Below are 27,595 nucleotides of genomic sequence, written 5' to 3'. Positions count from 1 at the left end.
ATCAAAAGTTTAAAAAAAAAAAAGGAAAATATATCATCCCTATTTAAAAAATAAAATCGCTTCTATCCACACATTTGATATGAAAGTCAGAGAGAATGTCAAGAACATAGTTGGCATATTCCTACGGCTGCATGCCAAAAGTGAACTAGTTTCTGTGGTAGCACCTTCCCTTTTTCAGTATTAATGCTATTTAGAACAACAATTGATATAAATAAATCTGATATTTTAACATATAAACAAACTATTTACTAGTATTAATTTACTTACTTCGGTACACTTCATAAGTTTTTCCTCAGTTTCAAAATCTCCCTGTAGTATTTTTTCACTTTGAATTCCTTCCATTGACTTTCCATCTACTGGGCTTATAACTCTATAGAATAAAGTGTATAATAAATTAAAACCGAACCAGAGCATTCTTTCATCTAAAAATCAACTATTCAACTTAAAAACCCATTGCTTTAAGTTAAATCAAACTTCAAAGAATAAAATTACAGCTCTTCTCAATATATAAATAAAATGTGTAGTATCAAAATACATACAAAAAGAGAGGCCATGGTATGTGGATGTTTTACACTGTAAACATTTCCTATTTCCATTCTATATACATTTAACCCCTATCTCAGTTCTAGATAAACACACACACTTTACATATGAGTACCTAATAGACTAAGATTAACCAGGTCAGTAGATCTCCAGCTTTTCCTTCTATTTCCTAAGAGAAGCTTTTATGGACCACCTCCCTGGGGCATTGTGTGTTTGTTCTGGTTGGTCCTATGAGTTACTAGAAAAAGGACTAAGTCAAGACCATAATTTGAGAACCACTGTTCTATGATATTTAATTATAATGAAAGAGACACTAATTTTGAACACTAATGATTTATTCAGACACACTATAACTAGGGCCCTACCAAATTCGCAGTCCATTATGGTCAATTTCACAGCCATAGGACATTAAAATTGGTAAATGTAATGTTTTCAGGTGTTTAAATCTGAAATTTCACAGTGTTGTAACTGGGGGGTCCCAACCCAAAAGGGGAATGGGGGAGTCCGCAAATCTGATGTAGGGGGATCATGGGATTGCCACCCTCATTTCTATGCTGCCTTCAGAGCTGGACTCTGAAGGCAGCAACCGCAGAGCTTCCTGCAGCTGCAGGAGGTGGGTCTGATTCATCACCACACACACACACCCCCCTCTCTCTCTCTCTCTCTCTCTCTCTCTGTCTCAACAGCTGTGCACAAGATGGATAAGTCCTGTCCCTCCTCTGCCCAGCTGGAGCTAGGAGCCCCTTTGCTGAAGCACTCCTAGGAACAAGGGGACATCGGATTTCACAGGGAAAGGCTTATTTCATGGTCCGTGACACATTTTTCACGTCCATGAAATTTGTAGGGCCCTAACTGTAACAAAACATGCTCTAAGCCATCTAAAATTAAACTCTTAATCAGTGGTTTTCAACCTGTGGTCCATGGACCCACAGGTCTAGGATTTCCAAAGAGGTCCACACCTCCAAATGAAATTTTGTAGGAGTCCACAAATGAAAAGAGGTTGAAAACCATTGTCTTAAACCAATTCATATGTTATAGTACTGTTAGTGCCCTGACAGTCTCAGCCACGGGGGTGGGAAGGGGAATCTTGCAGCCCTCACTGAGTAGCCCCCATCTATCTAACGAATGACATTGTTGAACTCTGAAGGGAGCCAACCAGTCCTCGTCAGACAGATGGACTGTGACTAAAAACAGGGAACACCATAAGAAGACCCTCTTCCCACCGCTCCCAAACCAGGCAGTTATTAAAATCTAAGAAGACCATTATAGTCTAAAGTTGTTCTCATAGTGATATCTAGAGGCACACAGGCAGTTTTCACTCCTATTTCCTTGGCAGCTTTAAATAGCAAGATATTAGTTTTAATTACAATACTTTATTTTCCATTCTTTAAATATCCACTTTTCAAGAGAGGTGGGAAGAGAAGAGAAAATTCCAACCATCACACAGCTTTAGTAACAAATATTCATACCCTTGGTTTACTTTTTCTTCACTCTCTACCCAGCAAATATCTACATATTCTTTTAGTTCTTCTGCATCTATTTTACCACATGTAATTTTAAAGTCCTTTTTGTCCCTTAAAGCTTGACGTAGACCTTCCATCGTCTCTGGAGTTATTTGTACCATTAGTCCATCTAAAAGAGAAACAGTAAAAGTTCCCACTTTCCTTTAGAGAACAAAAAGGGAAGATTACTTTAACAGAACCTTGCCTAGTCAACTGATCTTCTTGAATTGTTTAAGAAATGCAACTTCACAAGCCTGTAAGGAGAATATTTACTTTTTTCCTCATCACAATGTGAAATGCTATATGAAAAATTGTTAGTTCAATTTTCAAAGCTTTTTTGGTGAACAAAAACGTAGACTAATGGAGCTGACATTCCATCTAATCAAAGTTTATTTCATGAAGCTTGAACAACTCAGTGAGCCACAATATGTGACATAAAAATAGAGGTAAAAACTTAAGCATACAGGAAACAACTGAATTGAATTCTCCTATAGGCTTCTCATGTTGAAATTCTTTACAAAATGACAGGTATTAAGTAAAGAGGTCCAAAAAAGCCACATAGTGAAAGTGTCCTCAAACAAATTTACATATAATGATTTATGCACAAGTATTTTTTTTTTAAGTTACAAACCTTAAAGAAAAAGTTTAGTTTACAATGGGATAAACTCTTAATCACTTCAGTATTACGCAGAGTAGTGTTCCAACACCAATTCTTTGCCTCTTAACAAGGAATCATTTAAGATGCAATTCATACCTTCAACTATACTTGATTTAGCAAGAAATCCTGAAGATGTTTTTAGGGCTCCATTGAATACTACAAAACTTGCACCTGTAACTAAACACAGAAGTAAACACATCAGGTACTTCATATTGTCCATTTTTATACTTAGTGAGTTAGAAGTCACTTTGAAAGTGTAAAGCACTATACATCAAGTGCTAAATATTATGCTACACTGAAAGTGCGCATAAAAGTTCCTCAGTTATAGGACGATGTGCTGATGTGGCTCTTGCTAGCGTCAAGAGAATTCACTCCTTGAAATAAGGCCTAGAAAAATGCATTGATTTTGCTAACTTTTTGAGTTTTAGGAAGACATGCAGCATCCCAACAAGATGCTGGCAGTCGTACAGGCACAGTAGCCAAAGAAGAAAACTGTGAAAGAATAGAAAATATGTAGGACCTAAAATTTGTTTCTTGCTTATACATGAAGTTACCTCTAAAATTAGGTTTTAATTTCTGGAACATTCTATTAAGTAAAATAATGAATCCACTTTAAATGGCACTAAAACCTGTAAAAACCCATTTACTTCACCATTAAATCTTCCCCTTGTCACTACAGACTACTTGTGTGAGCTTGCTAGGCATTGATTAATGCAGGGGTCGGCAACCTTTCAGAAGCGGTGTGCCGAGTCTTAATTTATTCACTCTAATTTAAGGTTTCGCGTGCCGGTAATACATTTTACTGTTTTTTAGAAGGTCTCTCTCTATAAGTCTATATATTATATCACTAAACTACTGTTGTATTGTAAAATAAACAAGGTTTTCAAAATGTTTAAGAAGCTTCATTTAAAATGAAATTAAAATGTTGATCTTACGCCGCTGGGCCGCTCAGCCCGCTGCTGGTCTGGGGTTCTGTTCACCTAGGCCGGCAGCGGGCTGAGCAAGGCCTGCGGCCGGGACCCCAGCTGGCAAGGGTCCGTCAGCCAGAACCCCAGACCAGCAGCGGACTGTGCGGGGCCGGCAGCCAGGACCCAGAGGGCTGGGGGCGGGCTGGAGTCAGGGCTGGAGGTGTCAGGGCAGAGGGGGGGCTAGGTATGGGTGGGGGTGCCAGAGTCAGGGCTAGGGTTGCGGGGGGTGGGATGAAGGAGTCAAGCAGAGGGCTGGGTGTGTATGAGGGAGATACAGGGCTCAGGGCAGTGGCCTGGGGGTGTGTGCGGGGCTCAGGGCAAAGGCCGTGGTGTGTGTGTGGGGGGGAGGGTCGGGGCTCAGGGGAGAGGGCTGGGTGACTGCCCCCCTAAGAACTCCCAACCCCACTGCTCCTTGTCCCCTGACTACCCTCTCCTGGGACCCCTGCCCCCAACTGCCCCCCAGGACCCCACCCCCTATCTAAGCCTCCCTGTTCCTTGTCCCCAGACTGGACTCTACCCCCTACCTGTCCCCTGACTGCCCCGACCTTTATCCACACCCTAGTCCCCAGCCAGACCCCCGGGACTCCCGTGCCTATCCAACCACTCCCCGCCCCAGACAGGACCCCCAGAACTCCCAACCCATCCAACGCCCCCCCGACTCCCTGCCTATGTCAACACCTCTCCACACCCCCGCCTCCTGACAGGACCCCCAGAACTCCCAACTCATACAACCCCCCCAGCTCCTTGTCCCCTGACCACCCCCTCCAGAGACCCCCCCCCACCCTAACTGCCCCCCCCAGGACCCTCCTTGCTCCCGGTCCCCTGACTGCCCTGACCCCTATCCACCCGCTGCCCCCTCACAAACCCCAGGACTCCCATGCCCCATCCAACCCCTCCTGCTCCCTGACTGCCCCCTCCAGAGACCCCCGCCCCTAGCCACCACCCGCCCCGGGATCCCACCCCCCCATCCAACCCACCCTGCTCCCTGTCCCCTGACTGCCCCCACCCTTTATCCAACACCCCCAGCCCTGGGCCCTTTACTTTGAGGCTCCACGCAGAGCCAGATACGCTGCCCCGCAGAAGAGCACAGCCCCGGCCCTCAGAGCGCTGCGCGTGGCAGAGCTCCGGGTGAGCAGGGAGCGTGTCCGCCTCCCCGCGGAGCCAAACGCTGCCCCGCGGGAGCGCGCAGCCCCAACCCCCAGAGAGCTGCAAGCGGCGCCAGGGATCCAGGGGAGGGGAGAAGACGGGGGAGGGGCCGGCAGCTTGCTGCGCTCAGCCCAGCGCTCCGGCCTGGGAGCGCGGACCCCGCGGCTTGCCGTGCCCGGAGAGTGGGGCCATTTGCCCACCCCATGTGCACGGCTATGCTTCTGCTCCCTGCCCCCGCGGGGGGAGCAGAGGGCAGAGGAGAGCGGGTCGGGCTGGGCAGGATTTTTAATGGCATGCTGGAGTCCCGGCAGGCTCCAGTGTGCCATTAAAAATTGGCTCGCGTGCTATCTTTGGCACGCGTGCCATAGGTTGCCGACCCCTGGATTAATGTTTTCAAAGCACTATATAAACAAGAATTTAACTACTGTTAATTACTCTTATTAGTCTCTAGCCTAAGATGTAACTAGATAGATGTAAAAGATATGTAACCATCTAGAATCTGAAAGATATTCTGCAATTTATAGCAATTTTAAGAGTGTCAAAGTAACGGACCAGAAGCTATTCAACAGCATCCCTTTAAAATGTAAGCTGATCTAAGAACTGTATGATGTGATCATAAAATACAAAAAGCTTCTGAAAAGGGACAAGTAACAGGAGTGAAATTTGAATAATTTAGTGTAAATGGAATGTTAAGTGGAGGTTGTCAAACAATGCTTTATATAATTAAAGTATTTTTGCTACCACTGAATGTCATACATATGTGTCATGTACCCTTTTATTATTGTTTAGCTGCTTCGTATTGTGGTCAAGGCGTTTGACATTATACTGGATCATTTGCCCACACAAACTACAAGAATATACACCTTTTGTTCCTAGTAATCCCCTAAAACATTTGAGTGCACAAACCAGTTTCAGAGGTTTGATAGAACACTTAAAACATAATAAGCCACTTACCTCTCCTAGGGCAGCCAGTAGCACTGTTTGCTTGTGTCTGATAGACTCCATCACTCTGTACACAAACTAAGTGAGAATCTGCTTCAGTGCTAAAACTGGCTCCAATGCTAATAACATGCTCATTAGAAGAATGTATTACTTTCATTACCTGCAAATACAAAATGTTCATTTAGAAACTGACATTTCTGCAACAAAATCTTGCTCTGTTTTGTTAAATTCTCTGTGGACTCTGGTTGTGTAACAGCTAAGTAGCATTTTTCAGGTAAAATGCTGTATTACAAAAATAACTGCCTCTATATGTGAGCATTAGATTTCTCTATAAAAAGCTGAAGTATAATTTACATTTTAAAATCTTTTTTTAGAACGGATTTTTTATGGAACTTGCAATAGCTTATCGGGGTAAATTTATATGAACTTGTGACCATAACTTCAAAGTTCTACTGATTGGGAAAAGTCAGTCTGAGTCAGTAGTCCCCGACCAAGTATACTACCAAATAGTAAGGATCTCCCAAGAGACCTTCATTTTTTATGTATAGGACAACCCAGTTTGCAAAATCTGGAAGAATCCTAAAGCTTCATAGCCTAATAGGGTCCCTAAAAACAGAACAAGAGTTTATTATTCGTTTCTATCATAGTTCCAAGCAGATCTACAGTAAATGTGCAAAACCAGTATGAATTTTGAGAAGACTGAAATTTGCAAAAAACTATTTGAAATAACTTTTATATATATATATATATATATATATAAGTTGTTATATTACGCTTTTGTAAAGCCACTTTTAAACTAGAACAAAACTTCACAGTAGAAGAAGCTGAAGGCCTAAACATCCTTGGAAGAAATTTCAGTGAAATCTTTTTCCTCCTCATTTCTGTTACCAATTAGCACCTATACTAATCACCAATCTTCCTGCTTAACATCCCAGCATGACCTAGGCAATATTGCTCACTTATTAGCACTAAAGCAGGGAGTTAGTCTATAGGGAAAAAGGTGCTTGGGTGTTTTTTTTTTTTTTTGTTAGACACTCAAAGTTTAAGAATTGAAAAGTTAGTCCACTGAATAGTGAACAAAAGCAATCATAGGCCTCTCTGATTTGGAGAAGACAATACCCTCCAATGAGGTGTTTTGCATTTTGCAGCTTCTAGTCAAATTGGCTCATAGTGTTCTTGTCAACTTCTCATCTTTAAGATTTCAGAGGTACTATAGAAGGAAAACGGAAAGGTTAGATTTCCTGAATAAATTAGTATGATCTACAAAATTATACTCACTTCATCGTATCTTCTCAGAGGGATTTTAATGCAGCTTTTACCCATTTCCATATGGATAAATAAATTATCTATGGTATGCAAGGTATATTGATAATTTCTAAGGTCCTGTAACAAACAAAATACTTTATTAACTGACTGTTTAAGCAGCATAAAGTTTTAACCACTGACATCCCGTCATTTCTAAAAACCAAACACACTGCATCACTTAAAATCTACCCATAACAGTCTTCAGAAGTTTACTTGAGCTAAAGGAATCTCAGCTAGCTGCAGCAGTACTGTTACTGGTGAGTGTGCCCATACTAGGAAAAACAAAAGTGATTTTTTTAACCATGTGTTAGATAACACATGGTCACACACGGTAAATTCCTATTGTGGCCAATGCAGTTACAGTTTTATGTAGCATTTACTAGTGTTTACCTTCACCTGTTAACACATGTTAAAACTACAACTGCCTTGTCCACAGTAGGATTTTACTATGTATTAGCTAACACATTGTAAAAACCCATTTCCCTAGTAAACACAAGCTCTGCAGGCCAGTTACCACAAGACAACAATCAGAAATAGCCATCTAATATACCATAAGCTTCAGCTGGACTGTATCATTTTAGCAATATTAAGGATGTGCCTGTCAAATGATTTCTTTAAACAGAAAGCTAGTGATCACCTTAACTAAAGATACTGCCATCTCTACATAACATTGAGTTTTACAGTAAAACTGTTTAAATATAGTACTTTGTAATTCTCAGCACACTTTTTTGTCCTCAGGGCACTCTTGGGAGGCAAATATTCTTCTTATTTCCATTTTACAGAGAGGGAAACATGCTAAGTGACTTGCCGGATACGAACTATGGTCTAATTGAGCAGTGTAACAGAAAGTAAGTAATCTAATCATCTCAACATACTAGTCGGTAGCTCCAGATCTTGTCAAAACAAACAAAGCTAGTTTTTATAAACAAACCAAAAAAGGGGTAGCAAAGGTTTCTAAAAAGGGAACTTAGCCCAAAACACTTGTTCTTATTTCAGCTTTCCAGAAAACTTCTACCCTGGGCCAAGAAACTGACATTTAACATGCTTCAAATTTAACCAATTTGGTTATGTTAAAGAGTGTCAAGCCAGCATCAACCTGAACTACAGAGATTACTGTCTATTCAAAAATCTTGCCAGCAATAGTTATCACCATTCAGCTGAAAAAGTTGTTGTCTCTTCTGGGCATTCACTCTAAATAGTTTTAACCCTGCCAGATCTAGTTTGGATAAAATGGATAAAAGTCCAGTGTTATGTGTTGTTACAGAGGACAAAAGATTTAATTATGATCAAGTCCAAGTACGGCCTTACTAGAGAATGCTCATACTCTTAAATGAAGTAGTTTGTAGTCTCCACCTTGTTTACATTTCTCTAAAAAAATGTGTAGGTGAGCTGTTTGCAATAAATCATATCAAGGCAGCATGCTGTAGCAAGCAATTAAATTTAGATCATGTCACATTACTGCTGCAATAGCCTGAAGAGAAAAAGTTTATCACTCACAAACCCAAGTCTCCTAGATATCAGCAGAGCCAGTCACCAGATTATTGCCTAAAGCTTTCTTACTGAAAGAGCTGATTAATATTAACTACTTATTTTAAATGAATAAACCAAAGTTATATTAGTATACTTCAATATCAATAACTAATCTGAAAGGCACAATACTATTCTAATAGAGTATTACATTGTGTGAATAGAATGAAGTCTAACATGCACGTCACACCTAAATTAAACTGTGTTAGAACATTTTTCGCTAAAAGACAAATAGTTCAACTTCAAAATTGTGAGGGTAACTTCACACTCATCTGATGTATAATTAGGAGGGTAAGGAAAATTATGTAAAACACTGTTTACTCACAACAAGTAAATTCATGATTGTATGTCCTATCTCCCCAAAGAGAGGCTTTCGGTGTCTGATACTTGTTACAGGAGTTGGGTATGCTTTCACGGGAAGAAAAGAACACTGTTACACATAAAGACCAAGCAAAATACTCTAACCCAATTAAAATATGTGACTTTAAAAAAAATAAAAATAAAAAAGGTCAGATGCAGCCTTTCATTCTTTATTTTATGTAAAATGATAGACTTCAGCACTCATTGCAGGGAAATGGTATCAGAAAACAGACAGTATCTGTGCTTACTCTGATTCAGCAGCACAAGATGCCTGTATAGCAAATATGAAAGAACAGCAGCCCCTAAAAGCAAGAAGAGTGCCACAGAAGAGTTGCATTGCAGTGGCAACAGCCAGCCTGTAAACTGGAGTGAATTCCATTCTCCACTTAGACTGTGAGAAAGGTGGTCAATAAGTTTCCACATGTCTGAGAGCAATTAAACGCACAACTAATCATCGGTGGGATTTGTGTATCTTGCTCCTTCTACCCCATTTTGTACATCCAAAAGCCATATTTTTATGGAATTGACACTGAAAAGTTCTCTCACCTTATGGAGAAACTTGATTACTAATGACCGATATGGAGCTGAAGAATTTAATCCATAATGTATTAGACACTGGTATCAGGTTTACATTAATAAGCTCATAAAGCTCTGTTTTCAGAACACTTCACAAATATTAAATCTGATCATTCAAAAAGGATTCAATATATTGTTTTACATATACACAATCTAAGCTCTTTTGTCAGTACACTCAGATTCCGTATCATAGACTGGTTTAGCAAAGTTTGTTTCTCCTGAAACAAAATTTGAAGAATCAATATTTGATGGTCAAATCCTACCATTTACACACATCTACCCTGATGAAGTTGATAGTGTTTCAAGAGGTGTCCAGCAGCACAGAATTTGAACCATAGTTTACAAAGCTATCTTTTTTTTTTTAAACAAACAAGTTTGATGTACAAAGTACAAATTTAAGTCCCCAGCCTTTGAAGAAACACACTTGTATTTAATTTTGGAAAGCAATGGCATTCACAGGACATAAAAGTTAAACACGTGCATAAGTCTTTACAGGATTGGGCCTTAACATGCATACTTAGTGTTAAAACTCACCCCCGTATTCTGCTCCCAATCTCAACATTAAGCGAATTGGAAAAACCTTTGCCCATGGTATTTCCAGTTTCTGAATGAGAATGCCACAAAGGAAAGGATTATTTGGTAACACGAGATTGTCAAGTTTCTGAAAAGTTGGTGCAACAAACAGGAATCCTCCATGATCCTTGCTACCAAGAAAGCTTTCAGTGAAGGTAAAATTTTCCAAGTTTCCTATGTATTTTCCTGGTGAAAGAGAGAGATAGTTAAAATCTTCACCATAAAAAACAAACATGTTAAGTATGAATTCTTATACATGTTGGTACCTGGAAGAAATCCACCCATTATTATGTGAACACTGTCTCTCTTGTGCATTTTTGAAGTAACAGGGTGCATATTGCAGCTTTTCAGGGTAACAGGATACAGACCTCTGCCTCCCATCTCTATTGAAGTCCTTTATAGTTTTGTACAATGCATTACTGAAGTACTTGCACATTAAAAAATTGCTGTTTTTAGAAGCCAAATGTTCGAGACAATATTTTTAGCACTTTTGGTACTATTGACATGGTATTGAATTTTATTCTATCACTTCATGAGTGAATAGAACCCAGTTTCAAAACACCCTTTTTCAACTCAGACAGATCTTTTTAATAAAACTAATTTACAAAACAATTAACACTTCACAAAAATTCTGTTAGGCAAGTCTATGTACATACAATTAGTTAACTTTTGCAAATTAAGCTCTAATTCAAGAATACATTTAAGCATGTGCCTAACTCTATTCAGGATAGCACTTGTCTTCCAGAATCAGCGCACAAAGGATTTACACCTATGACCCATTATACCAAAGTATTAGGAAAAAAAGAAAAAAAAAAGAGGATAAGACAAAAATGCAATGAGGCAGTTTATAGGCGATCTAATACAAAAAAAGGGACATGTTCCTAAATTAAATCCCCTGTATCGCTTTGACAGAATCTGAGGAAATAGTTATGAGTGCTGAGAACTTTCAAACAAAATTAGTAGGAACCCTCTAAGAATGCAACACCATTTATTTCCTGCTTTGTGTTAAAGTCAGCAATAAGACACTAATCTTAAAGCTACAAATTAAAACTCCGTACCTTTCACTGCATCCTTATATATGTCAACAAACAACGTGAAGATTTCTTTAGGAACAGCATCTTCATTTGGCAAACATAGCAACATAATGATAATTTCTGCCTGACCCAAGCTATGTAATCCATTTGTTGAGAAGTACCAGCACTTTTCTGAAGAATCTTAGTGATAAGAAAAAATATTTTTTTTAAATTCACATATATGATACTCAGTCTTGGAATCAAAGATATTAGAAATTGGAATTAATAATCTTTGGTCCTCTGTCCCTTTAATCTGACCACTGCAATATTGCTGTCTACAATTTTTTTTTTTTTTTAAACTGAAATTTCAGAAGGCACTGGATAACCAACTGCACAGGAGAGAGAGTAACTCTCACAGGGACACTCTTCTCAGGCTATATTGTCTAGAGACCCAGGGGGAAACACCATAAATGAAAAACACTGGAGAAGATGGTTCAATAAGGGGCATAAAAAAAAAATCTGATAGGATACAGGTTCTGAAGCAACCGTACACGCTTGCTTCCTCACTGAATCAAGGTGCTAATTAAAGAAAGTTTTAATTGCAAAGGCAAACTTCACTATGGAGCCCCGGGCACAGGCTTGTCTCTTTGAGCGAAACAAGTAGTACATCTTCATTTATCCTATCCTCTTGCATAAATAAGTATGTTGCACATTTGAAGCACATGCAGGTGCCACACTTATTTCTGTTTAAGTGACTAATGAAAAGACATCAAAAACTCAGTCAATTTTAAATAAAAAGGCCAGAAGGAACCATTGTGATCATCTAGTCTGACCTCCTGTGTAACACAGGCCATAGACCTTCCCCAAAATAATTCCTAGAGCATCTCACTCAGAAAAACATCCAATCTGGATTTAAAAATTGTCAGTGACAGAGAATCTACCACAGCCCTTGGTAAGTTGTTCCAATGGTTTATTACCCTTACTGTTAAAAATTTTCCTTACTTCCAGTCTGAATTTGTCTAGCTTCAACTTCCAGCCGTTGGATCATGTTATATATTTTTATGCTAGATTGGAAAGCCCATATTATTAAAAATTTGTTCTGTACATAGGTATTTACAGACTATATTTTAAGTCACCCTGAACTTTCTCTTTGCTAAACTAAATAAATTGAGCTCCTTTAGAGTCACTATAAGGCATACTTTCTAATCCCTTAATCATTCTCGTGGTTCTTCTCTGATCTCTCTCCAAGTTATCATCGTTCTTGAATTGTGGACACTGGAACTCAGCAGTATTCCAGCAACAGTTACACCAGGTCCAAATACAGGTGTAAAATAACCTCTCCACTCCTACTCAAGAGGCCCAGGTTCACATTAGCTCTTTTGGCCATAGCACCACGCTAGAAGCTCATGTTCAGCTGACTCTCCATCACAACTCCCAAATCTTTTAAACAGATATCTTAAGTTGCTGTAAAATGAACAGAAGCATCCTTTCATTATTTACACAGCAGGATCTCCAGAGCTTTATTCAAACCTACAGATAAAAAAATCCCAATTAGACAGCACCGTACACAAATAAGCATGAAATCTGTGTACAGTATGCATCAAAAATGCAGCACATATTTCTGGGAAAAACATTCTTATAAGAGTATTCTTATTCTTTCCCAATGAAAGATATTGTTACGGTGAATACAACCCTGCATTTGTCCTACAAAGGATATAACGACCAAGTAGGCACATAAATAAATTACAAAAAGGGTTAAAAGTTGCTTTGAAGCACACTGAAAAAATTACTTTAAAAACCTTAAATTTACAGATTGGATAAAATAAAACAGCATATATCTCACAATTGTGAAAATGTTTGAATTTTATCTGCTCAACCACCAAGATCAGTGAATTTAGTATTTACACATTTCAAACATAATGAACCTGGAACATATGTAAATAAAAGAAAACAATGTACATTACCTACTTACAAGATACTAACTTGACATTCACAAGGAGGTTTGCATTTAGGATAAATGTTAATGGATTAGGTCCTCCTTCTGCAAGAAGCAAGGTGACCTGCTGATGAGATGGGTGTTCTTCCACCAGAGGATCTAAATAAGATAAAGTCTGGATTAATTCCATACACCAGCCAATATCCATTTCCTCTCTGTCTATAAAAGACATTACAAACTACAATGTATAAAATATGGTACCTGAAACTTCCATCTTTCTATTTAAGGAAACTGCTAAAAACACACTATCTTGAACCTAAGGCAGACATATAGCAGCCAATGAATAGCAACGTCACTTGTTTAAAGATGACTAGACCATATCACATAAACAAAGTAAGACAGTAGTATGTTGTGAAGTCATGTATAATGTACAGCACCCAGGAATATATTGGTATCTTGCCAGGAGCTTCAGGGCCACAATTAGCTTGCTAAATGTAGGTCTGGCTTGTCATGAGTGATTGAACATGGGTGAGGCCTCATTTCTTGGGAGACAGGATTAGAGAGGTAAATGGATCAGCAGACTGGAAACAGAAATGTCTGTAGTAGCTAAGATAAGGGGCCACCTCCCTGGAACCATTTGTGGACAAGATAACAATGGATAAGATAAGCCTGGAACATAAGATGAAATAAAGAGTAAGTCATGCATGAACTGTGCATGCTGTACAGGGATTGGCTTAATCACTTTGCATTACATATTTTGTGAGTGGCTCCTACAATGTATAGTAAATAAATAAAATAAAGAAAGAAAGAAAGAAAGGAAGAGGTTTGCTGTGTAACTTTGGATGTGTGGTATCCCCTACACCCGCTCCCTATGCTTGAGTCCCATCATATCAGGGTAACTTTGCTGTGTACCAAACAAAGGAACCTGAATAATGAGACTGGAGTTGAACTAAGAGTGTAAGAGTTCTTGCTAAATAGTACTAAAACTCCTCAACACCATATGTGGTCTGCAACTTGTGCACCAGTACTATGCTTCATATGCAAACTTACTTGGGCTCCAATACTAATTGATACTGTTGCGGTTATGCTCCTGGTTTTTTTCATAATATACAAGTTCATATAAGTGCAAGTTCAGCTACCAAGCTGGATCCAAAATAATGTGCATTTTAAAACAATGTTAATTTGGCATCTGGAATGGCACAGTGTATACATGAAGGTCCATATATTTTTAGAAAGCTTGCATCCAGTAAACATTAGTATTCCCCAGTCCAAATTTTACCTTTTCCTTTTTCTCCAGTTGCAAGTAAGAGTGGTGGCAGTCCATCATCATCAGGAATAAGGCTGAACTCTTTGCTAACACAGTTTCCAATACCACATAGCATTCTGTAGTCTGAAGGACTAACAGGTGAATCATCATTAATTTGGTTAACTGTGCCAAGACTTGGAGACTTCTCAACTTTTGTAATAAAAGGTAATTCATCAGCAGCTGGAATTACAGAGTCAGGACTATGCAACATCTCAGTTTTCCCTGTAGTGGGCAACTGGTCATCATCTGGAGCAACATGTAAGGAACAATGGAATTTCTCAGTTCCTGCAGTAATTGGAGTTTCATCCTTTGGTTTTACATCAGTTACACAGATGTCATCTACCAGACTTGCAACCTATGAGAAACAAAATAGATTGTTGATTAGATTTGTTATTCACCATCCCTGAACAGCACTAGTATTCTCCTGTATTAGTGTTTCAAATGCAAAAGCAGCCAACAAAGAGGGTATACAGTCATATAGAGAATCTTACGGGATATTTTCCTAAAACAGAAAGCAAGCCACATCTCTGAAAATTACAGCACTTTTGCATCTTTAATACATATTACGGAACAGGTAAATATATCTGAGTCTAAAATAATTAGTATAATATTTAGTCTGATATTTACCTGTTCTATCGTAATTCATACCTAAAAGTGGAGCATCTACTATTTTTGAGTATGAGACACTCCGTAGACACAACACAATCAAGGATTACATTACTAGCCATGTGGACTACGAACAACTAGGCCGAGTTACCAGTATGACTTTATTTTGCAAGGCTCTTGAATACTGTAATTTGCCATAATTTGGACCTGAAGTATCTCCAGACAGTTATCTTTACATGATTTACTAATAACAGCTTACTCCAGCATTTAATAGTACTGCTCATTCTTACTCTAGGTGTCACATCTATGCTGACCCCTCAGTGAATTATGTAAAGCTGACAGGATGTGGAGATACGAAGCAGCACAAAAAGGACATCAGTTTTTTCCCATATGACTAAAGTAAAACTAAAATCTCACACCATCAGCCCAGGCATTTCCCTCCTCCCTTCTTTTTCCATTTCATCAATGCAGCTCTCCTGGAATTGGCAGTTTCCCAGCGTGCACTGAGTTGTGACAGAAGTGCCATTGTTTTAAGCACTGGTACTGGAAATACGCACACAGAAAACTGAACACCAAAAAATTATTTCCTAAGGGCTTGTTATTTCATGAGCAGATGAGGATAACTGCTTCCTTATGTTTTAAATTTGCTAATTTATACAACAATTGAATATATCAAGTTGTATCCCACTCCTGCTGTCTCTACAGCTCTCTTGCTTTCTTGAACTATAAGCTCTTTGCAAAAGACCACATCTTTGTAGAACAGCTGGCACAATGGGACACAATTTCAATGCAAGTAATAAAAACATTTTTTTGAATTATAAAGAAAAAAAGTGTTGGTATGATATGGCGGGGCAGGAAGGGATGGAAAGTCAGGAGCCTCTCTCACTCCCAGCAGGAACAATCAAGAGACCGGCTCCCGCCCTGTGCCAGCACCATAAAAATAAGGCATGTGAGTGCACCATACAAAATACCCCACCCCCATACAAAATACCCAAAAACACCCTCACCTTTCTATTCAGTTTGAACATCAAAAAGTCAGATTATTTTCAATTCTAACTTGGTGCGCCAGGGCATTAAGCGACTCCTGGCAGAACCAGGTTAGTTTTTAAAGACAGAAGCAATTTTTTATATCATTAAAAAAAAAAAGGGAACTTTTACTGTCAACATGTTAATAAAGATAGACTTCAGAATTCCATAAGATAGAAATACTTATAGCCAAAAACAATTACTTTAATACTATGCAGAAGAACTGGAGTCATAACATTTTCTACATAACATTTAACTACGTAATTTTAAAGTTTCAATGGAGACACAGCAAAGAATCCTGTGGCACCTTATAGACTAACAGAAGTTTTGCAGCATGAGCTTTCGTGGGTGAATACCCACTTCTTCGGATGCAAGCAGTGGGTCTGTATTTGTGCAAGTTTCTTCATGAGGTTGATGGATTTCCACTCCATACGGCTAAATGCAGTGCCTTGCATGGTGTCAAGTATCAGAGGGGTAGCCGTGTTAGTCTGGTTCTGTAGAAGCAGCAAAGAATCCTGTGGCACCTTATAGACTAACAGAAGTTTTGCAGCATGAGCTTTCGTGGGTGAATACCCACTTCTTCGGATGCAAGCAGTGGATGGAGACACAATACACTGAACATACTCTTATCCACATGGTTTCTGTTTAAATGTGGCCTACTCTACAACTTCAACATAAACACTGAACAGCTACCCAAAAGCCTTTCCAGAAAGCAGGGTGGATTTAAAAAAGAATAAATTTAAAATAAAATGAGATTTTTTTTATTTAACCTGGATTTTGATTAATTATAATAATTTATTTTAAAAAATAAACCTGTAAGATTAAAGCTGAATTTAATAAAAAAAATATGTTAAGACTAGGGCTGTCAATAGATTAAAAAAAATCTGTTTAATTACTGTTAAACTATAATAGAATACCATTTATTTAAATATTTTTGGATGTTTTCTACATTTTCGAATATATTGATTTCAAACAACACAAAAAGTGTACACTGCTCACTTTATATTTACTTTAATTACAAATATTTGTGCTGTAAAAAAACAAATAGTATTTTTCATTTCAGCTCATACAAGTATTGTAATGCAATCTCTATCATGAAAGTTTCACTTACAAATGTAGAATTATGTACAAAAAAAATAACTGCATTCAAACACAAAACAATGTAAAAAACTTTAGAGCCTACAAGTCCAGTCAGTCCTACTTCATGCTCAGCCATTCACTCAGACAAAGAAGTTTGTTTACATTTGCAGGAGGTAATGCTGACCGCTTCTTGTTTACAGTGTCACCTGAAAGTGAGAACAGGCATTTGCATGGCACTGTTGTAGCCCACATCTTAAGATATTTACGTGCCAGATGCACTGAAGATTCATATGTCCCTTCACACTTCAACCACCATTCCAGAAGACATGCGTCCATGCTGATGACGGGTTCTGCTTGATAACAAACCAAAGCAGTGTGGACCGACAGATGTTCATTTTCATCATCTGAGTCAGATGCCACCACCAGAAGGTTGATTTTCTTTTTTGGTGGTTTGGGTTCTGTAGTTTCCGCATCAGAGTGTTGCTCTTTTAAGACTTCTGAAAGCATGCTCCACACCTCGTCCCTCTCAGATTTTGGAAAGCACTTCAGATTCTTAAACCTTGGGTCAAGTGCTGTAGCTATCTTTAGAAATCTCACATTGGTACCTTCTTTGCGTTTTGTCAAATCTGCAGTGAAAGTGTTCTTAAAATGAACAACATGTGCCTGGTCATCATTCGAGACTGCTATAACATGAAATACATGGCAGAATGCAGGTAAAACAGAGCAGGAGACATAATATTCTCCCCCAATGAATTCAGTCAAAACTTAATTAATGCATTTTTTTTTAAAACGAGAGTCATCAGCATGGAAGCATGTCCTCTGGAATGGTGGCCGAAACAGGAAGGGGCATATGAATGTTTAGCATATCTGGCACGTAAATACCTTGCAATGCCGACTAGAAAAGTCCCATGCGAATGCCTGTCTCAATTTCAGGTGACGTTTTAAATAAGCCGGCAGCTTTATCTCCCATAAATGTAAACAAACTTGTTAGTCTTAGCGACTGCCTGAATAAGAAGTAGGACTGAGTAGACTTGTAGGCTCTAAAGTTTTACATTGTTTTGTTTTTAAGTGTAGTTATGTAACAAAATAAAAATCTACATTTGTAAGTTGCACTTTCACAATAAAAAATATTGCATTACAGTATTTGTATGAGGTGAACTGAAAAATACTATTTCTTTTGTTTATCATTTTTACAGTACAAATATTTGTAATAATATAATACAACACTTTGTATTCTGTGTTGTAACTGAAATTAATATATTTGAAAATGTACAAAAACATCCACTAAATTTCAATTGGTATTCTATTGTTTAACAGTGCAATTAAAACTGATTAATTTTTTTGAGTTAATTGCGAGTTAACTGCGATTAATCAACAGCCCTACTTAAGACTTAATCTACTTATAATCTCTTAAGCATTAAATAAAAAATAAGTATGTTGAATCCATGAGCCTCTATCAATAACACTGGCTTTTCTATACACAGAAAGCAGCAGGGAAAAATTAACTTTTGAGGCAAAGCTTTATAAATATGGCACATAAGTAATGTACTACCTTAAGAGCTTGATCCTGTCGGGGGCCCAGGGGTTCTGCTAGTGGGTGCAAGAGACTGGCAAAGTCATCACAAGTGCTGGGACCCAACCTCTGATTCCAGGAATCATCATGTATCTCATCAGGATCATCCACTGAGCCCACCTAGCTAGTCTCATACTCCTATTTTATAGTTTCTCCCTACTTGAGTTCTGATTGGCTCAGTTCTCAAAATTACAAATATTTATTACTGCACCCACCATGGAAACTTACTCTCCAGCTCAAGGAAAAACACTGATCTGCCCAGTAACTACCTGACCTTGCTTCTGAGCACTTCAAGCAAATGGCCTTGCTCTGGCTCCTTGCATGTGTACACAAACAGAAATCCCCCTCGGTCTCTAAACAAACAAAATAATGCAATGCAAAAGGCATGCAGATTACATAAGCAGAAATCTTGTACTGTTAGTTTTTTTTGTTTTTCTGAGGGTTCAGGTAATTATTTAACAAAGGAGAAGGAGCAGGGTGTGTAACCAGAAAGGAGCAACACTAGTGTAAAAGCAGGACACTATGAGAAGAAGAGACAATATTCTTTGAAGTGCAGCCTTTAGTATTTACACACCTGGGAACTGGAGGAAAAAACTGTCATGGCTGTATATTGTTAAAAACAAACAAAACAAAAACAAAAACAAAAAACAAACAAACCTATTTGGGAATATTTTCAAAAAATTCAGAAACCTCTGATCTGGATAAAAAAGGAACATGTGCCAAATGTAAACAGTTGCAACAAAGAGATGCAAGGCCTGGTTAACAGAATGAAACACTATGAAAAACACTCCTCAGAAGGCAAAGACTTTGAAGATGATGATGTGGACCTGTCTGAGCAATATGTATCAGCTGGTTACTCAATTTATTTTGGTACCATTCTTATGGACTCCCTACAATGTGTTAATATGCTAGTAAATGACAACTTAGATTATTGTCATAAATTTGTGTTTTGGGTGGATTACTTAGGCCTGGTCTACACTGGGGTGGGGGGGTTCGAACTAAGGTACGCAAGTTCAGCTACGCGAATAGCGTAGCTGAACTCGAACTACCTTAGTTCGAACTACTTACCCGTCCTGACGGCGCGGGATCGACGTCCGCGGCTCCCCCATCAACTCTGCCACCGCCGTTCGCGGTGGTGGAGTTCCGGAGTCGACTGGAGCGCGTTCGGAGTTCGATATATCGCGTCTAGATGAGACGCGATATATCGAACTCCGAGAAGTCGATCGCAACCGCCGACCCGGGCGGGTAGTATGGACGTACCCTTAGTTACAAATTTCAAAGTGTCTGTTCATAATGTAATTGGTTTATTAGTTTGTTATGGGAGTATTTATCAATTAATTTTTTACTATTATTGCTGGACTTCTGGAATGATTTTTTTTCTTGCTCAATGTAATCAGACCTTCTAGGTGAAGATTTCCTGTTTAAAAGTAAAGTTTAAATATAAAGATGGATGTTCACATCCATCATCTGCAATATCTGCTGGTACCACCAGCAGTGCTGCAACTAAACACGTCAAACAGTAAATGACCTGTTAATAAAAGAGAGAGATTTTCTTCATTATCATCAACCATCGTATTCAGCACCAGCAAATTCCAGCAAGGCTCTAGATTGTTCAGTTCATTTATGCAACAAATTCTCCTTTCATCTTGTTCAGAACAAGCATTTCACTGACATGGTTCAGTCATTATGACCAGACTACACTCCACCTAGCAGAACAGACACTGTTGGGATGTTGCAGGATATAGTGTATGAGAAGGAAATTAATCAGTGTGCAGAAAACATTGATGGGAAATTTGTTAATCTAAGTCTTGATGGATGGAGCAATATACACAATGATCCAGTAATATGTGCTTGTGTGACAACGGAAGATGGCATTGCCTATTTTACAGAAACAATTGATAAATCAGGAAATGCCCATACAGCAGACTACTTAAAAGAAAGAACTGTAAAAGCTATAACAAATTGACCACAAATTAAAGTGTCAAGAGTGTAGCTTTGTCACAGATAATGCTTCAAATACAGCAAAGATGAGAAGAAATCTAGAAGAAGATAATGAAGGAAACCATATATGAGCTGTGCTCATTTAATGTAGCTTTTAGCCAAAGACTTAAGTACGACTCCAGGAATAAAAGGAAAATGTTGAAACTGCAAGATTCTTCCATAACAACACACTTTGCTTCAGCTTTACTGAAGAGAGCTGAAGGATCCAAACTAATTCTCCCCCAAGATGTATGATGGAATTCAGTGATTGACTCTTTTGAGCTATTTATTAAGAACTAGACTATTCTGATAAATTGTGAAGGAATTAATGACAAAATAGATGGAACTATCACAATGAAAGCAGTCAACTTCAGACTAAAAGCAAAATGTAGACAGACAATATGCTGAATATACTAAACCTATTTCCATTGCCTTGGACAATCGGCAGAAAGATTGCTACTGATGCTGTTGAAATTTGGAAAGAACATCAAAAGATATTGCAGAAAGAAATACCCAACAACAAAGTTAAATTGCAGGTAGTGAAGAAACAGATTAATTCCACCTCATTTTCTTGCCAATATTTTCAACCCAAAGTCCTAGAGTAGGTGCCTAACTCCTGAAGGATATGCTGCTATGGCATGGGTACCTAATAATCATCCATCAATCATGCCAACCATGGTAAGTTTCAGGGCTGGAGGTAAACCATTCAAGCAGACATGTTTGCTGATGTTTTTTAAAAAGTCACACCACTGAACTGGTGGAAGTCACTAAGCACCTGGAACCAGAGTTTGCTGAAATGCTAAACCAGCTTTTGACAAAAGTAGGCATAGAAAGAATCTTTTCCATTTTGACTAATTCAGTCAATGTTGAGAAATCTACTGGGAGTTCAAAAAGCAGGAAAACTTGTCTGTAAACCTATGAATAAAAATGAGGAAGGAGGGGATAAGATTTACTAGTTTTAAAAGTCTTCAGGACAACTAAGTAACTTAAGAGGCTGCTGTCTCATTTTCAAGAGACTTAGGTAAGAACTTAAGCTCCAGTCAATCACTTTCACTTAGGCATATTTGAAAATTTTCCCAGGATGACCTGAAATAATCAGTTTAATTCACTGACTACCGTTAATCCCTCTATTCCTTTAATGAATCATTTAATTGTAAAATATGAAACTTGTTTTGACAAGAGAAGTTTATGTATCCAAAACATTTAAGGTTGTTTTGTTTAGTAAGTTTTGTATGCTATTTTGTGTTTAATTAAATTCCAGTTACCATCCTAATGCAGCTTGACACAAATAATGAGCAAAAAGTTAATTACCTAAATAAGCAACATATCATTCATCATGTTCTCACACACTAAAAGTGTACAATTACAAATAATTGAAAACATTAAACTATATAATTGCTTAAATAAATGTATATAGCTACAATGTAACTTCCAAGGTAGCAAACAAGGTGTATCAAATCTAGTGTAAAGGTTCTATTTAGTTGTAATTCAACATGTTTTAATGGTTCTATCAACCAGTGAGAATGTATCTTTCTTTAGAAAATAACTGAAGTACAAATGAAAAAGTTGATTAAAATTGATGCAACCCAACTGGCCAGAAAGGAGTCAAAGCCACATAACACTGCATTTATGAGAGTGTCATCTTAAATGGGCAAACAAAGCTGTTTAAAGACAATCAACTTTTTATTTATGAAAAACATGAATCCGTGTATACTTTAGAGAATATACCATATGCACCTCTGGTAAGTCGGGGCTTACTGGTCTCAGCTCTTGCGAAGACCTCTTGACTCCAGAAGATAGTTTTGTTGTGTCTGCAACTTCACCATTAGGCAAAATACCATCTGCAAACCAGACTCTCCTCTGTTCTCTGGCGCACAGCCCTAAAATGGGTTTAAAAAAAAGAACAGAACACTAATTTGGTATTACCACAGTTTTCCAGCAGCAAAAGGGTCTGTATAAAATTTCAGGCTTTTTTCCAAATTAAGATTTTACATTAAGCATGTTGGATTTAGTATGAACCACAATTATAGTTCAGAGATTTTTGTAGTGCACGTGATGCATCTTTCTACATATATTTCTCCAAAACATGGGAATTTTCTGATTTAAAAGTTACTGGAACTAAGCAGTCACCCTACACACACAACTGATATTCTCTCCAATCAGTCAAGCAGAACTGTGGGCAAAGACATTCCCACACCAGCAGCAGAAGTAACCAAGCAATAGTTAATGCATCAATTCCTATTTAGTTAAAACAGGCTGCTATTTACTTAATCAATTACCTCTGGAGTAGTAGAAGTATGGCAACGTATCATGGATACAAGACAATAGTTTATCAACAAAGCAATTCATCTAACCTACCACTTTCTGTTTTAAAGATACTCTAAGTACATCTAATCTTTTATCAGTGACATTTTTGTAGTAAGTAGAAAAAATTTAGAAGTGTAGTTGACATAAATAAGATGAAGATGTGCTTTATCCATTATCACTTCTAGCCAGAGAATGTTTTGTCACCCAACTACTTGCTTTGTTTTAGTACTATTTATATTCCTGTAGCATCTAGAGGCCCCATCTGAGATCACAGTCCCTTGTGCTATACACTGGACACAGTGAGATACAGTCCCTACCCTGAAAAGCTTACAACCAAACTAGACAAGACAGGGTAATACTTCCTTTAGCTATTTTACAGATGAAGAACTAAGAAAGATTGAGTGACTCGTCCAAGCTCACACAGGGAGCCCAAGTCCATGGCAGAGCTCAGAATTGAAAGCAGGTTTCTCTGAATCCCAGTCCAGTATCTTAACCCCAAAGGCATCCTTCTTCTCAACGGCTACACTGATTAATTAAAGAAATCTAGCCATTCTGCAAAATCATCTATTCTATGTATGTGTTGAAAGAATATATGCTGAACAGCTTAGAAAATGTAGATAGCAGATTGCAACTCAAAATTACTTAGCTTACCATCAGCACCTGGTTGTTTAAGTACAGAGATAGGTAACAAAACAGAAGATGAAGGAGAATTAGGTGTGTCAACTGTCTGAGCTTCCTGCAAAGGTGGAACAGTAGAACAACATTCAGAGGAGATACTCGAATTAGGGATAGGACCAGTTGGACTCATCATCCTTTCAAATGCCTGTGCTAAAAGGAAAAAATGCACTTAGTGTTTAAGATCATGCCATTTATTAAATGTTTACAGCTGCTTCAAATTTTAAATTAAATATTCCTGTCTGCTATTTTTCTTCTAGACCTAGAAATGGACACTCATTGTATAGCCTTTTGCTTCAGCAATGACCATACATAAAACAATGCAATTCCTGCAACTACACATACCTCATTTACAACAAAAACAATGAGGAGTCCTTGTGGCATCTTACAGACTAAAATTTATTTGGGCATAAGCTTTTGTGGGCACTACAAAAAGTTAACACTACAAAAAGTAATTTTCCCTCTGCTGATATTCATCCCTTCTTGTCAACTGTTGGGAATGGGCCACATCCACCCTGATTGAAATGGCTTCGTTAGCACTGACCCCCCACTTGATAAGGCAACTCCCATCTTTTCATGTGTTGTATATTTGTACCTGCCTACTGTATTTTTCACTCCATGCATCTCATGAAGTGGGTTTTAGCCCACAAAAGCTTATGCCCAAATAAATTTGTTAGTCTCTAAGGTGCCACAAGGACTCCTTGTTGTTTTTACTGATACAGATTAACACGACTACCTCTCTGAAACCTATAATTTACAACAGTAATCAAACGGAGAAGGATATTCACGGAGACTAAAAAAATAGACTAAGGATTTCTCAACTTAAGTAGTGATACTATGTTCTTCTATCTATTAATCACAAATCACACTAGCTTGATTTCATGCTCAGTTGTGAAAATGTTTGTGAAGTACTGACAAATCCCATATTCTCCATATTGGGAAAGGTAAAGAAGGGTCTATAGTGGAGTTTCAATACCAAACACATTTAGGTGCTTAACTCTTCTATTACAGGCAGGATAATATTACAAGTAAAAACAAGCTTTAACTAGGATAATCAAAAAGGAAGAAATTAATCTGATTCATGATTAAAAAACCATGGTAGATAAAACAGGAATGCACTCCTCTTTTATCTTTGTTAAATGTTTCAATACAAGAAATTAGGGCTTCACCCTTGTTCCCAATACTAATTATGTCACATCTTCGCACAATTTAACCTTCCTCAAAAGGACTGCACAATCTTGCACAGTCCATTTAGACAAACATTTATGACACAAGTGGAGGCATAATAGAGTGGACTAGGGGGACACGGTCTTGGGAACAATCTGATGAAGACTTCTTCAGCTAAACAGAAGGTTGAAAATGTTGCTTGCCTCAACACACACAACCTTGGGAAAGGAATTACATGCAGTATTTTTGCAATTTAGACCCCACACCAGCCAACCAAACAGCAGCACTCTAGCTCCATTAGAAATCCTATGCTTCTCCATCAAGTATATGCATAATTACTGTGGCTGTGGCAGAGAATGAAGATGGAAGATTGAAGTCACTGACATCTACTAGACAGGCAAATTTTATCAACATTTCAATCACTGTCTTAGAAAGGAAATGCTTCCTCCTGGGTACACAGATTCATCCTTCAGTCCTAAAATAACAATTTTGCTTAACTTTTCTCCTTTGATGAAATAATTACAAATAAATAAAACCATGATAATAACTTTTTACCTTTATTAATAGATTTGTAACAGCCAATACAGACTCTTGCTTCCTTTTCAGTGTACTGCAGCTTACACTTCCGATTGCAACAAACACCACAGAACACCTGGGTCAGAACAAAATCTAGTTTAAACATTTTACGTGGATATGGTAGTGCCACCTATAGTTAAGACAGTCTTACAATGAGAAGTGCCAGGCAACTTTTACTTACTTGTATAATTACCAAGCTAACCATCTGAGCTGAAATTTTCCATGCTGTGTGTGTGCCTCATGCTGAAATTTTTGCATTTCAGCAAAAATGGTGTAGCCATCTCTCAAAATGAGGTTGGGGTGGAAATTTTTGTCCTCTCATATAAATACATTTCCATAACCGTTTCTCATTGAGAAGCTCTACATCCTCATGCTTTGGAGCAGGAATTTGAAGTTTAGGAGGGATTGCCTTTATGTTGAGAATGCACTTTTTGCTGTTCCCATGAAAATGCACTTAAATTTGGCCAAATTATAAGCCTTTGAAAGATTTTAGGTCTCATGAAGGTGGCCACTCCTTAAATGGGGGAAAATGCATTTACTATGACCATAAGAAACCTAGAAAGTGTAGGATGAGAAAAGATGGGTTTGACCTTAATGTAACTTCAGAGCAGATATTACTGCCATATGGAACTTTAGAGAAGTTAAGGATAACTCCCAAGACTTAAGGGTGCAGAAGATGCTGTAAGACAGCAGAGTTCCCAGCCTAAGACTGAGCAAACCTTTTATCCAGTGGCCCAGATAGTAAACCCACTTGCATTTTTTTGGTCATATGTTAGACTGGAGTCCTCCTGGATTGTAAGGAGATGGTCTGAACCCTCAAAGAACAGGAACTTCATTATGCAGCAGATTATCCTCCATACTGCTAGGGGAAGTTTATCTAGGTTGAGTGGCAGAATCCCTCTCCTTAATATTGAGACACAGGCAGCAAGCATGGATATTCTCTGGCCACCTGCAGAAGACCTGGATACCAGTACTGACAAGGTCACAAAGTTGGCTCAATCAAGCCTGATCTTCCTTATGACCCTGGGCATCAAGGGAATGGAACAGAAAGCATACAGAAGATGTTGCTTAGATCATGTATTTTGATACACAACCCAGCCCAGACTGGAAGCATCCAAGATGACTGTGATGGCAGGAAAAGGGAGAGCAAAGCGTCTCCCCTAAAGATGTTGTCCTTTTTCCACACAATTAAACTGTTGGAGCATTGGAGAAGGGATGGTCAATTTTGTCTGTACATTTAGTGTTTAAATAACCTACCACCCATGTTCAGATGAGCAAAGGTCATGGCATAGGTCGACGAAGAATCAAGCCCACTAGTCAACCGAACTGCTTGGTTTATACAGGTCTGTCGCATCTTAGGCAGGGGTTCCGTTCCATGGTTATCGCGTAAAGCGAAAACCGCATATAGTCAGAACTCCAAGCCCTTGAAATCCCGCCTGCAGCTCTGGCCGGCGAGACGGGGGGGGGGGGGGGCGGGAGAGCATTTAAAGGGCTCCGCCAGGCTTCTCTCCGTGGCGGGGAGCCCGGTGGAGCCCTTTAAATGCCCTCCCCGTCCCACTGCCAGAGCTGTGGGCAGGATTTAAAGGGCTCCGCCAGGTTTCCCTCCGCAGCGGGGAGCCCGGTGGAGCCCTTTAAATGCCCCCCCTCCCCCCGGTCCCACCACCGGAGCTGCGGGCGGGATTTAAAGGGCTCCGCCAGGCTTCCCACCCTGGTGGGGAGCCCGGAAGAGCCCTTTAAATCCCGCCTGCAGCTCCGGCGGCGGGACCGGGGGGGGGGGGGGAGGAATCTGTCAGGGAGTCTTGAATTATGAAAAGTGTTGTAGTAAAAATGTATGTCCTTCAGCTAGTCTGGGATACATCCTGTCTTCTTTGATACAGGTGGGGATAAGAAAGGAGAGAACCAGATATCCTTGGCTGGACTGAGGAGGCCAGAGCTGATAGGCAGAGCAAGCTTCTCTCTGCTCTGCATCTGCAATATGTCAAATGGGGGATTAGAGGTCTCTGGTGAAACTGCAACTCGAGAGCATTTGCCTACCTCCCCAAGAGTTCCTGAAACTGTCCATTTATCAGGAGGGGAAATGGATGAAGCACCAATCTATATGTTTCACCAAAGGCGTCTCATCCAATTCCTCAGATATAAGCAGCTCCTCCTGCAGTTGTGAGGGGTCCAGGGTTAGTATTGGTGTCAGCAAGGAAGGGTGAATCAGTGCCAGGTGAAGAGGCAGCTGTGAGAGGATCAATGCCAAAGGAG

General features: G+C 38.9%; 1 protein-coding gene across 1 annotated transcript in view; it reads right to left on the bottom strand.

The window, feature by feature from the left end:
• ZFYVE16 (zinc finger FYVE-type containing 16) overlaps positions 1-27,595 on the bottom strand; it is a 50,742-nt gene that overhangs the window by 3,368 nt on the left and 19,779 nt on the right. Inside the window, exons 4-16 of the mRNA XM_045022123.1 lie at positions 25,325-25,421; positions 23,579-23,755; positions 22,358-22,500; positions 14,329-14,710; positions 13,086-13,208; positions 11,159-11,314; positions 10,062-10,286; positions 8,917-8,999; positions 7,038-7,142; positions 5,772-5,919; positions 2,800-2,880; positions 2,013-2,175; positions 268-370 (exon numbers count right to left, since the gene is read on the bottom strand). Coding sequence (XP_044878058.1) covers positions 268-370; positions 2,013-2,175; positions 2,800-2,880; positions 5,772-5,919; positions 7,038-7,142; positions 8,917-8,999; positions 10,062-10,286; positions 11,159-11,314; positions 13,086-13,208; positions 14,329-14,710; positions 22,358-22,500; positions 23,579-23,755; positions 25,325-25,421 — 1,986 coding nt within the window. The remainder of the gene's footprint in view (positions 1-267; positions 371-2,012; positions 2,176-2,799; positions 2,881-5,771; positions 5,920-7,037; positions 7,143-8,916; positions 9,000-10,061; positions 10,287-11,158; positions 11,315-13,085; positions 13,209-14,328; positions 14,711-22,357; positions 22,501-23,578; positions 23,756-25,324; positions 25,422-27,595) is intronic.

Source organism: Mauremys mutica, chromosome 6 (genome assembly GCF_020497125.1).
Source record: "Mauremys mutica isolate MM-2020 ecotype Southern chromosome 6, ASM2049712v1, whole genome shotgun sequence".
Lineage (NCBI taxonomy): Eukaryota > Metazoa > Chordata > Testudines > Geoemydidae > Mauremys > Mauremys mutica.
Note: the sequence above shows the minus strand (reverse complement) of the source record. Positions and strands in the feature narration are given on the sequence as shown.